At 36.6% G+C, this 12,562-nt stretch overlaps 1 protein-coding gene across 1 annotated transcript; it reads right to left on the bottom strand.

Annotated features, from left to right (window-relative positions):
- Positions 1-112: 112 nt before the first annotated feature.
- On the bottom strand, positions 113-9,264 carry ccdc12 (coiled-coil domain containing 12). The gene is made up of 7 exons (XM_037786089.1): positions 9,102-9,264; positions 5,982-6,055; positions 2,313-2,392; positions 2,075-2,136; positions 1,950-1,984; positions 1,758-1,834; positions 113-496 (listed from the first exon to the last, which is right to left on the bottom strand). Exons 1-7 carry the CDS (start codon positions 9,219-9,221, stop codon positions 417-419), a joined length of 528 nt encoding a protein of 175 aa, XP_037642017.1. The 5' UTR covers positions 9,222-9,264; the 3' UTR covers positions 113-416.
- Positions 9,265-12,562: the final 3,298 nt, after the last annotated feature.

Raw genomic sequence — 12,562 nt, 5'->3', positions numbered from 1 at the left:
TGTAAATATCACAAAATATATCAATATGACATATTTCATTACATATCCTGTGATAAAGGATTTATCCATATCGCCCACGCTTACTTTCAAATAAAGAAAAAATGCATGAAAATAATAATTGAAAAAAATCACAATATTTTACTTGAAAATATAAAAATTACAACAAGATATTGATGTTACATTACAAATGCACATCAATAAACCACACACACAGAATGTACTACTACATAATCATATGTAATAATGCAATGAAGCAGGACTCACTACGAAATATGAAGACCTGACATTATTTTACTCCCTGCAGTGATGAAAAGTGTCCGTCTCTTTGAGCACAACTCAGATGTGACAACACAGTCCCAGTAAACTGAGGCCATTCCTCTTGTCGTCTCCTTTTATTTACCCGTCACATCCTGGATTCAGTCAGAGTCTCCCTCCTCCATTCCTACTGCTCCCACCGCTTCGGCCAACTCCTCCTCGCTGCCTCGGAGACGATCCCCTGGACACACAAACACTCACTGTCAATCTGATCAATCAATCAATTGCTAGTTGCATTCATGTTAAGATCCTGCATTCTGGCCATAACTCTGGGTAAGGTCTTATTTAGTAGCAACGATTAATAGAGCCAATTAATGCCATTTTGAGATCATTGGCATTGGCCAATGCCTGCACTCACGAGGCCGATTAGACAGACGCAGACAGACTGCAGGTCTGCAGACACATCTGCAGGCAGTCTTCTCAATATGGTTACTGTGGAACGACGTTAGCCTACACCAGGGAAGGCCACTAAACTAACATTGTTTATTTATTTAAGTTTGCAAATTTTCATTCTCTATCAGAAACAAGGAGATGCTGCTATCTGCTGACAAGTGCACTAAAACACGAGTTATTTTTGACTCATACATTTTTTTTTTTTTTTTTTTAAACATAGTTTAGTTTATTGATTACATTTATTTAGTTAATAGATTTTTTTTAAGAGCACTGCAGACAGAATGCAGATCTACTTAAGTAAACAGACACAATGCAGACAATAACAGTGTTAAATAAATGTTCATTTAAATTCAGCATTTTTGTTAAATTATTTAAATTATTGGGTTATATTAAGTTATTCAATTATGAAATTGTTGTATTTTATCAGATGCAAAAAAAAGAAAAAGATGATATCGGCATTATGTATCAGTCGCCCTGCTCTCTAAATATCGGCATCGGCCATTGAAAAACCTGTACGGTCAACATGTAGTCTTATTCAGGTTTAGTGCATCGTTGACACCCTGTAATCAAGCGTCCCTGTTGTCCCACCAACAGACAATACACTCTGCTGACAGATTTATATCAAAATGTAGCTGTAAGGCTGTCTGAGTATGCACAGAAAGCTAAAACCAAAATTGAAAGAGGTTTGTGTTTACATGCCACGATAAACATATTTATCGGGTTATTGTGAGTTCACATGTTAATTCAAAATATGGCTACCTGTACTCTCAATGTCACACATGAAAACGAGGTAAAACCAATTTATATTTAAACCTGTTTTCTGTGCTCTCCATGAAAGCTCCTGCCTATTATTAGAACGTGGATCACACATCGGTGGAGGAATCGCACCACTGATGTTATCTGATGGCTTCAAGCCTCTGAGGAATCTGGAAACCCACAAAGCAATTAGCCTAATAATTCACGCCCTAGCTCAGACATGCTCGTCTCTGTGGTGTCAGGGAAAAGTCAGTGATAAACCGCAAAAACACAAAATAGGAAAATATACTAACGGATGAGCTCGGCGATGGCTCTCTGTGTTCGCCTCTCCAACTTCTCCAGTTTCTTTGCCACATCACGCTTTAGATCCCTAGATGCAGAATCACAATGAAAACACAATGTCAGTAACAAATTATCTTTAATTATAATTAATTAATTCATTATAGTTTGTATGCACCTTACAATAACTTTCAAAAACATCTTACCAGTCTGGTTTTCTTGGGGCGAGGTTGGCCAAATCCTGAGGAAAGAAAACAGCTGAATTTGGCAACAACAACTACTACGCTTCTTCAATAAAAGAGATCACATCTAAACAGAAAGGAGTACTCACCACTTCTTCAATGATGGGCTCTGGATTAGCTGCCTCTAACTGATCTCTTACTTTATCCTCCACTGCAAACAAAGAATATTTACCATCAGTCATTTATAATATGTGAGAACAGCAGCAGGAGTCTGTGAGCAATACTCAGTAGCTGATCGTGTATTATGACCTTCCCTAGAGGCAATGTGATATGAACAGTACTCAACAGCAAGGTGACTTTGAAATCATCTGATTGAAGAGTTCTCACCTGATGCAGGTTTGGCTTTGGGCACCTGCCTCTCCTTCAGCTCTTCATCCTCTGGAGTATAATTCCTCAGCTTCAGCTCTCTGAGGACAGAAATCCCAATACGCACAGTTAACACTCTTTTCCCCACATTCTTGTGACCATCCAGGAGGTGGCAGTGTAGGCAAATCTATGCCACCGGAGATTAAGGCGCATAAAAGACCATCTGCAAACCCTACACAGCTGCACATCTAATGTCTAGGTTGGGCATAATGTCCCTCTTTATTCCTATGAACACGTCTGATTAACATGTTCCACCTGCTCCTGGGCACAGACTTGCGGAGAGCAGCAAACAGCTGAGGAATGCTGTCCTTGATGCTGAATTACGCAGTCTTTCATCACATCTCTACACGGAGGAATTCTTGGCAAGCTTAGCCGACATCTCTGCGTATTATACAGAAAGTCCAGAAGCAGAGGTAAACTATTGTCTGACCGAGGCACGGACCAAGAGAGTTATCAGCTGCTCTGAGCTTAACACGGATTTGTGATGAGGCTCGAGAGAGTACACTCTTGATACATTCATCACACCCCTGCTGCTAACAGACAGACCGATGCCTTGTATGGGTATGGGCAGGAATGCTAGTCATGTTCTGCCTTTGGCTGACTGAGGGCCACTCTTAGTTCACACATCGCTCTCTCTCTCTATGCCTCCTGAAGAGGACTATGTCCTTCTATCCATCTCATCCTTAAATTTAACTCTTGTGTCACTCATATTGCAGTCACAATTAATCAAATAATAAAATGTGTTTTTTTTAAAACAATTTATTTGAAGTAAAGCAAAATCTTAATATAAATATTGGATAAACTGAGTTTATATAACTATAATGAAATTAATTAAAGAGGACCTATTATTCTCATTTTCAGGGGCAAATGCTTTAATTTTTTCATAGTCTGCTCTGATTGGTCCGCTGGCCCACTCTGTTGTGATCGATCAACCGAACTAAACTCTTCGGACTCCGCTCCAGCTCTGCTCTAATTAGCTTTGTTTGAGGGTGTGCCAAACTAGCCGCTACGCAGGTATTATGCTAATGTGTTACTTGGTGACATCACCACGTTATGGAAGAAAAGGCGGGACTTTTCAAGGTGTTTTGAAGCAGTTCAGGAGAGTGGGGGAGAGTAACTCCATTTGGTGTGGACTTTGGGCTTTGCAAAACTTTTACATGCACAAAAAACGATATAAATCACTAAAGGAAAGGGGGAAAAGCACAAAAGCAAAATAGGTCCTCTTTAAATAAACAGAAGGAAAACTACGTCAATGGTTGTCCTAAGGGCCTAAAAATGAATTTAAAGATTTCAATAATTTTGTCAACCTAAGCTCCACAGTCGCAGTGTTACAAAGTCCAGATGCCCTGACAGCAAGTTTCTTAGCGTGGAGTTTGGAGACGCCAGAAGGCATCTGTCCAGGAATAACTAATAAGCCATCAGCCTTCAATAGATCATATTGTGATGAAATAAAACATAAATAAATAAGGATGCGCACAATATGTCATGGCATCAACAAATTGAAAATGTTTTCCTCCAGGAAGCAGGAATGTACTCAGCACAATCTTAGCATTATTTTCTATTACTTAATTGCAATTTGGCTGCATTATAAAACGCATTGTGTGGAAGTGGACGTTTTGGTGGAAGGGTGTCACTTGTGCATAGAGCCATGACTATCAAGTACGGCTGAACGATTTTGAAGAAATATGTAATTGCGATTATTTTGACTGATATTGAGATATGATTTGCGATATAAGAGGGAATGATAATTTTGACATCGTCATTTTTCATTTTCACTGATAAACATATTAAAATGATTATGATGTGATTTTTGTGGGGATCTACCAAACAAAGATGTTTTCCTTAAATATGTAGAATATGATGTGTAGGCCAGGACATCTCTGCAGCACCACAATATTTAATCTAAAATGGTATTTTGACACACATTTTCTCTTTGACAAATTTTGCGGAAAATGCAGTATGGCATATTGCGATTTCGATCAAATTTTGATTAATTGTACAGCTAGAGAAGAGAAAAATTTACATTCTTGCAGTTATTCATCTTTCGTACAAAATTGATAGTTTGGTCTAAAGATGGTGTTGGATGAAAGAGTAAATAAGGCAAATAGACAAAGGTCCTCTGGGGAGGAAGTTGTGGTGCAAAAGGGAAGGTCAAGAGGTCACCATAACATTAAGATACATCATATGAGGACTGTGAATATTACAGCAGATTCAAATGCGCCATAATCTTTAGGATCCCTTGTCATGGATAATTAGTGGTAGTCAATACATTTTTGACATGATTGTGGCCATTAATATCCAACAGAGACTAAAAAATGTTCCACCACTAGCAGGACAAAAAAAAACAGGATGTACAGACTGTGCATGTAAATTTTATGCCTTCCTTTTTTTCTGAACCGTCTCTTAGTTTGATGCGTCCAAACCTTTAAAGTGTGTTTACACATTTCCACTTCAAGCACGCTGTGGCATCAAAGAGAGCCAGTGATGAATTGAGAGCGCTGACCCAAGTGTGGCTCTCTGAAAATGTTTAGAGTGAACTGTGGCGGAGGAGGAGGGGCAGCAGAGTGTTCAAATGTTTACTCTGATATCAAGCTACCTGCTCCATTCACCAGAGCAAAAATAACTCCAGACAACCATCAGCCTTTTCATTTAACACATGAGACCACAGAGATAACATGTAATTAGTCATATCAATATTTTAGAGGCTTTTGAACTTCCTTGAATCATATTTGACTTACCTGTCTGTCTATCTAAAAATAAAAACAGCAGCCATGACAACACCAAACAAGATGCAACAGGAAAAGCTGCACGGTGCAGTTGGTGCCTTTTGTGGAATAGGCTTGGAGGAATGTATGATAACACACAGGGATATAAAAAAAGACTGTACAGTTCTACTGTTTTCTTGCGGATCATTCATTTGTGTAGCAATAACTTTAGGGCAAACATGTTGATTGTTGTGTTCTTTCATGCCTGAGTTTGGCAATTTGATCCCCCATGAAATTTTAATACAAGATACATTACACTCACACCCTGCTACAAATGTGTGTCTTGATTTCTCAAAGCACCGATTAGAAAGAAACCCCAGAGTACATTCAACACTGAACTTTTCTCTTCACTGACAATTGTCTAAATTAAGCATTTAACTCTGCTGCTATTCTCATTCTCATGAGAGAGATCTGTCCTGTTGGACTGGAGGAAATAAAGCGGCACTCCCTCGGTGCCGTCAGTGCGGTCATTAAATATAAACAATGGAAAAAAGAAGGTCCTGTAGGACGGGAACGATGGCTGCTCCTTCTTACCGACTAACTAACTAACACACAAAGTTGAGTGAGCTGCAGGATATTTGAGCAGCTAATAGCAGGAGGCTGTGATCCAGCCCAGTGTAAACACTGCATCTCATGACCTGCACTGTGTTACATGAAGACGGTGTTCAGATAAATGCTCTGATGGTGTACACTTCCATATCAGTTTCAGTGCGGTTTGTGCAGCTTTAAAAAAACTCAGCTAAAAGGGTGAGCTACAGAAAGTTATAGTTGAACAAATCATGATATGCTTTGCCTAAAAGCATATGATTAAAATAAAACAAAAACAAACAAATAAACATTTTTGTGTGTGGTGTGATGAACCAACCTGTGCTTTCCTTCAGTAGGCTCCTCTAGTGACGCCTTTTTGTTCTCTGGTTCCCCATCTTCCTGCTCTCGCCCCTGTTGAAATATCATCACGCCATCATTAAAATAACTAAACCAACCACACATAAACAACGGGGAAACACATGATGAAATAGGCTTGCAGAAATGCAGAAAAAAATTAAATTGACCCCCAGTGGAAAGTGATAAAGATATCAAACCCCTCCCATTGTGCATTTTCCTGAAGAGGTTTCCTGTTCACCTGCTAGAACAATTCAGGGGACTGACTCATTCCTGAATTGCAGCACAAAAGGAAAACAACCCCCGGCTTCAGGAATGTCAAGTCATTTATCAAATATTGCTAGCCATTATGCCTCTGCTAAACACAAGCTACCCTAACTGCCAAAACAGTGGCTTGCACATTGAACAGGGTTTCCTGTTGCAAGAAGAGTTCATATCTAGAACTGAAAGATTGTCATAGCGGAGAAGAATAACTGTGTGTAATGTTTACATGATTCAACACAGACAGCAGCCCAGCTGAGAAACAACTGAAACTCTGGTGAACCAATCTGCTCTCAGACCTGTATAATACACGGGTCAAGACCAAAGGTGTGTGTTGATATGGCATTCTGATAGTACTATAATCACAGGTAACATTTGCTCAGCATACGTCATCTTGATAATAACTGATACGATAAAATTCTCAAACACTTCTTACAAATTTCACTGTACAGTGTGTGGTAGTGACCACAGAGATGTGCTGTTATTGTTTTGTTTTGCTCTTTGTAGTTGCTATTGGTTTTTTTTCACAGATTCTACACAGTTTTTCATCTGCACTTTTCATGCATTCTTCAATCAAATCCTCTTTTGCATCAGTAAAAGTTCAGTTTTCACTTCTGTCTTTTGACTAAGCTTCCTCCACCTTCCACAATAAGTGTGTTTTTACTGTCACAGTGTCCATTTTAAAACTGAGTGGCATAGGAGGGTCTTTCTCTTGTGTTCATCCTGGTCAGCTATTGTTGTTTTCAGCTTCATAAATAATAGTGCTGCACATTTAATCACAATTTTATCTAAATAGCAATATGGCCTACTGAAATATTAAAATCGCAGAAGGTGCAATATTTGTTAAAAGTTAAAAATGTGTCAAAATACCATTTTAAATTAAATATTGTCGTGCTGCAGAGATGTCCTGGCCTACACATCATATTCTACAGGCTTAAAAAAAAACATCTTTTGTTTGTTACAGATCCCTGAAAAGATAATATAATAATTTTATTATGTTTTTCAATGAAAATGAGAATGACGTCAAAATTATCATTCTCTCTAATATCGCAATATCAGTCAAAATAATCCCAATTATTGAAATCGATCAGCCCTAATAACTACTGTAGATGGTTATGAAGTCGACAAACATCTCAGAGTGGTTAAGTTTGTGTAGAAAACTGTTAAAAAAACAGTTGATTAATGCAATAAGTTTGTGATAGAAGTTGCAAAATAGATGTCATATTCTTCAGAAACTGCCTGATCAGTTTAAATTTCCCTCAGACTTTTTCTAGATTTTTTTTACTAATTCTCCAATTTCCCCATCTGAAAAATATCTCTACGTGTTACAAGTTATATTCCAAGACCTTAATGACCAGTGGCAGCCCTAAATATCTGGTGTATTTTAAAAAAAGGTGTGCTTTTGTCATTAAATACTTGAAAATGGACACCTTTTCTTTTAAATCAAATTATTCCTATCTCTTTAAGGCAGCAGATCTTCCTTCCCTGTCGCCACCAGCCTCTTCAGCAGGATATTGAGGACCTATCTGTTAAAGGCACTGCTGAACATCAACTATTTGTCTTAAATTACAAGCAAATACAGCTGCTGCTTCAGCTCAGTCTGTAGAGGAGCATTAACATGTGATATGTAGATATTAAATACCATCAAGTGCCTTGTTGAGAGGCTTGTTGAACATGTGACTTCTGTTTGGTACCTCAATCATATATCTTATACTGTATATACTGTATATGTTCTTAATGTATATGTTCTTAATATGCCTTGTACAAAGTATTTCCTTTTATAGTTGTAATATAACTTATTATTTTAATGAAGCTTCCCAGCAAAAAGCCTTTCACACGATTGTACCTGTATAACCGACGTGACAATAAACATCTTGAATCTTGGTTATATTATTTCACACAGGATCTATAAGCTAATTGATCATCTTAATTGACTAACACCACTTCACTAGACATCACTAGTTGAAGCTGATCATATTCATCCAGAGGTGTGTTTTTCATTGTAGTTCTCATTCATTCTTATTAACTAAGATCTAGCTAAGATATTAACTTTGATATATGAGTAGAGCTTAAATCACTTTGTTATTGTCTCTGAGGGAAAAAAAAGACCACACAAGTTAGGCTTGTTGAACATGTGACTTCTGTTTGGTTATATCATTTCACACAGGATCTATAAGCTAATTGATCATCTTAATTGACTGTAACAGACATCACTAGTTGAAGCTGATCATATGCATCCACAGGTGTGTTTTTCATTGTTAAAAACATCGTTTTTTAGTTCTCATTCATTCTGATTAACTAAGATTTAGCTAAGATATTAACTTTGATACATGAGTAGAGCTTAAATCACTTTGTTATTGTCTCTGAGGGAAAAAAAAGTCCACACAAGTAGATATTAAATACCATCAAGAGCCTTGTAGAGAGGCTTGTTTAACATGTGACTTCTGTTTGGTTATATTATTTCACACAGAGGATCTATAAGCTCATTGATCATCTTAATTGATTGTAACACCACTTCACCAGACATCACTAGTTGAAGCTTGATCCACACAAGTTAGCTTCAGAAATTAGCTTCACCTGCAAAACCAGATAAACTACAACTACAAACAACATACATGTTGAACTTAACTAGATCTGAATTAAATATCTAAACCTACATCCTCTCACAGCACAACAACAAAGCTAAGAACCAGAGTTATTGATTGATTTGCCAGCTACATGATGATGCTAACGTTAGCTACATGCTAAGTCTGCTAAAGTTACCTTAAAGACAAAACGAGGCGTTTTCTAGAGAATATGTTGCATTTATCAGAAACCACACATCAGAAAACAAGATACTTACGTAAAGTTGTTTGTCTCTGATGGCTCTCAGCCTCTCTTTTCTCTTCAGAGCCTGCTCCTGAAGCGACCCAACATTTCGCTCCATGTTTATCTCTACACGCCGCTTGATGCGCTCCGACATCCATTAACGGCCCTGACTGAGGATGTAGAAACGACCGTCGAGCACATCGATTGCAGTGGCCTGTTGCCTTATCATGTGATTATTGTTGTGTTTTGTTGACAAATGTCTTTAAAATCATGAATTAAATTGAATGAATTTGGAGTATTTAAAAATCAAATTTCTACTTAGGATAATGAGATTTTACAAATATTAAAGGGACTGTTTGTAAGAATCAGAAATGCTTGTTAACAGCGACACCTGTAGCCGTTAAGTCAACGAAAGTCAGCGTGGGGCTCGCGCTTGTGCACGCTCTAAATAGACATGAACGAGCATTACTCAACACAGTGAGGCGACACACGTCAGCTAAAACCACAATATCACTCTATATTTCAGCTGCTTGGCAGTAATGTTAGCTGACCAGACGAAGGTCTCTCCATGAATCAATTCTGATCTTAGTGTTGGCTTTTCCTGCTTCAGACTCCCGACCGTGACCGGAGGGAACAGGGGAGACACGGGAGTTTTAGTCGGAGACGATAATGTTTCTCGCTGCGGAGCCCCGTCACTTCACAAGACACGGGGAGACCTCTGTTGGTCTGGAGGAGCTGCAGCATTTATTTCTGAACAAACGTCCACTGTACATTCACTAGATATTCTCAGAGCTACTAACTCTTCTGCAGTGTGGAGCGAAATAGCGAGAACGAGCGTGGTGTGTGACTGAAGGCAGGCAGAAGAGCAGAGTACAGCAGAGACTCCGGCCCTGCAGACCAAAGCTACAGTCTTCCCCATGTCATCCGACTGCGGCCAACACTGTTTTGCAAGACGGGCTTCACTAGATTTAAATTTGCAGTTTTGGTGCATCCGTGTAGTTTGTGTTGGAGTCTTGTCTGAACAGCGTAGCCACACGCGAGCGCGCATGGGACACCGACCCGGATTGATTTATACGTGTAAGAAGTTACAAACAGTCCCTTTAAAACAAGATCAATTATGTTGGGGTCTATATTGGCATGGAGTAGGCCAAATACTTGAATTAATTTAACTTTCAGTAGCTTATGGGGTATTTTTGAATAGTAATTAAACATACTTATGGACTATTAGCAGACCTATACATTAAAGGGAATCCATAGGACAGACTGGCACACTGTCCCGCCTGTTGATGGTCACAGTGTCAGGTCCTGGTTAGGTATGTAGGCCATCGCCATGGTAATACAGCTGCCTCGAGCTTCACTGTGTCCATCCTCCTAATGACCAAGTGTGTGACAACACAAACCTGGTTGTGTTAAAGGTGCTAACAAGGTTAAAGAGCATGATACTAATAAATCAATAAATGGCCCATTTGTGGTACGTGATAGTGGTCCATCAAGAGAGGACTTAACTCCTGTTATATTACATATTATGGTATATTATAGCAGGTAGAAAAAAGTTGTCTAAACTATCCACTCAGTACAACAGACACACCACTTGTCTATAGAAAAAGTGCATTTTCTCTGCTTTAGTACAATTTTAAGCAATTGCCACTTTGCAAGGTGCTTTACATACAAAAACATGGCTAAATATAAAATATATATATATAACAAACTCGTCAAATATGATGTTTTGTCAGAGTTCGAGAGAAATTACCCAACTGCATTCAATAAACCTGATTCCTCTTGCAAGAAGTGTTATTTAAAATAAATACAACAGTTCCCACTCATTATATTTGTCTTATCATATCATAATCATTTTTCTTTTAGAGAGGTGTGTGAAGTGTTTCGGATAAATGGGTAAGCTGTTGCCAGACCATGTCAACAAGTTTACAGGAGTTTGGCCAAAACACCACCAGGAACACTTAAAACATCCAAATACTTCTTAAAAGTTGATGCATTTCCAAAAAAAAAAAAAACAGGGAGGGAGGAAAGGACCATTCTTCAAAATGAGCACTTTTAATTTTGACATTTGTGTATATTTCTACTGCTTCACACTTTTACTGAAGTAATAGGCTAGTTAAATATATTCCTATATTTTGCTTTCAGTATCTTTCAGTTACTGTACATAACAATTTAGGTCTCTCGGTGTTTACAGGATGATTGATTAACAGTCTTCATCAGCAATATGATAAAACTATGTGCAATAATTATTTATTACAGCCTGTTAATGTACCAGGAACCATCATGAGTAGTTGTTAGAGTCTGAAGTTCAGTTGTGTATTTGTGTCTTCATGTTATCAGTACTGAATGTTGCTTGCTGTGCAAAGTCACAGCTTCATCCTCAGTCTAAAGAAATTGCACAATTCAGAAAAAATATGATTGCATGTACATGTGTGGTCACAGGCTGCCTATTCCTATTGATATGTTTCTTTATTATTATTATTATTATTATTATTATTATTATTATTATTATTAGGCAATTTATAGTTTGTAATTATAATAGTTTATGAACCAATTTTTTAAGTAGTTGAGCTTAAAGACTAACTCATTAAGTACATTGGAGAAAACAACTTCAACATTCAAAATTGAACAAAAATTAAGAAAGGAAATAATAATAATAATAAAAAAAGAAATAATAATAATGATAAAACATAAATAATAAAATAATAATAATAATAATAAAACATAAGAGAGTAATAATAATAAATTAAATAAACAAATAAATTATTGTTTTTAATTTAATTTTTTGTTTTTACTTGTGTATATTTTTTACTTATTTATCTATTTTTTGTATATAATATGTTTTTCCTGTATCTATACTGGCTTATTTCATATTAATATTAGGTTTGTTACGTTTTTTTTGTACCGAGAATGTTATTATTTGGGACGTTTGTGAATGTTTGTTCTGTTGTTTCAAATGAATAAAAAAACAATAAATATAATATTGAAGAAAAAAAAATAAACAAATAAGTTAATCTTTTTTTTTTAATGATGTTTTGTAAATGCATGCAGGTAAACTTCCCCTCTGTCAGGTAGTAAGAGGAGTCCTGGAGGAGTACACTAGAGAAAACAATTTCAACATTAAAATTGAAATAAAATTAAGAAAATAAATAAATAATATAATAATAATAATAATAATAATAATAATAATAATAATAATAATAATAATAATAATACAATTAAAAAAAACAGTAATAATATAAAAATAAGAGAGTAATAATAATAAATTAAATAAACAAATAAGTTCATCTTTTTTTTTAATGATGTTTTGTAAATGCATGCAGTTAAACTTCCCCTCTGTCAGGTAGTAAGAGGAGTCCTGGAGGAGTACACTAGAGAAAACAATTCCAACATTAAAATTGAAATAAAATTAAGAAAATAAATAAATAATATAATAATAATAATAATAATAATAATAATAATAATAATACAATTAAAAAAAACAGTAATAATATAAAA

The sequence above is a fragment of the Sebastes umbrosus genome, chromosome 11 (genome assembly GCF_015220745.1).
Source record: "Sebastes umbrosus isolate fSebUmb1 chromosome 11, fSebUmb1.pri, whole genome shotgun sequence".
Taxonomy (NCBI): Eukaryota; Metazoa; Chordata; class Actinopteri; order Perciformes; family Sebastidae; genus Sebastes; species Sebastes umbrosus.
Note: the sequence above shows the minus strand (reverse complement) of the source record. Positions and strands in the feature narration are given on the sequence as shown.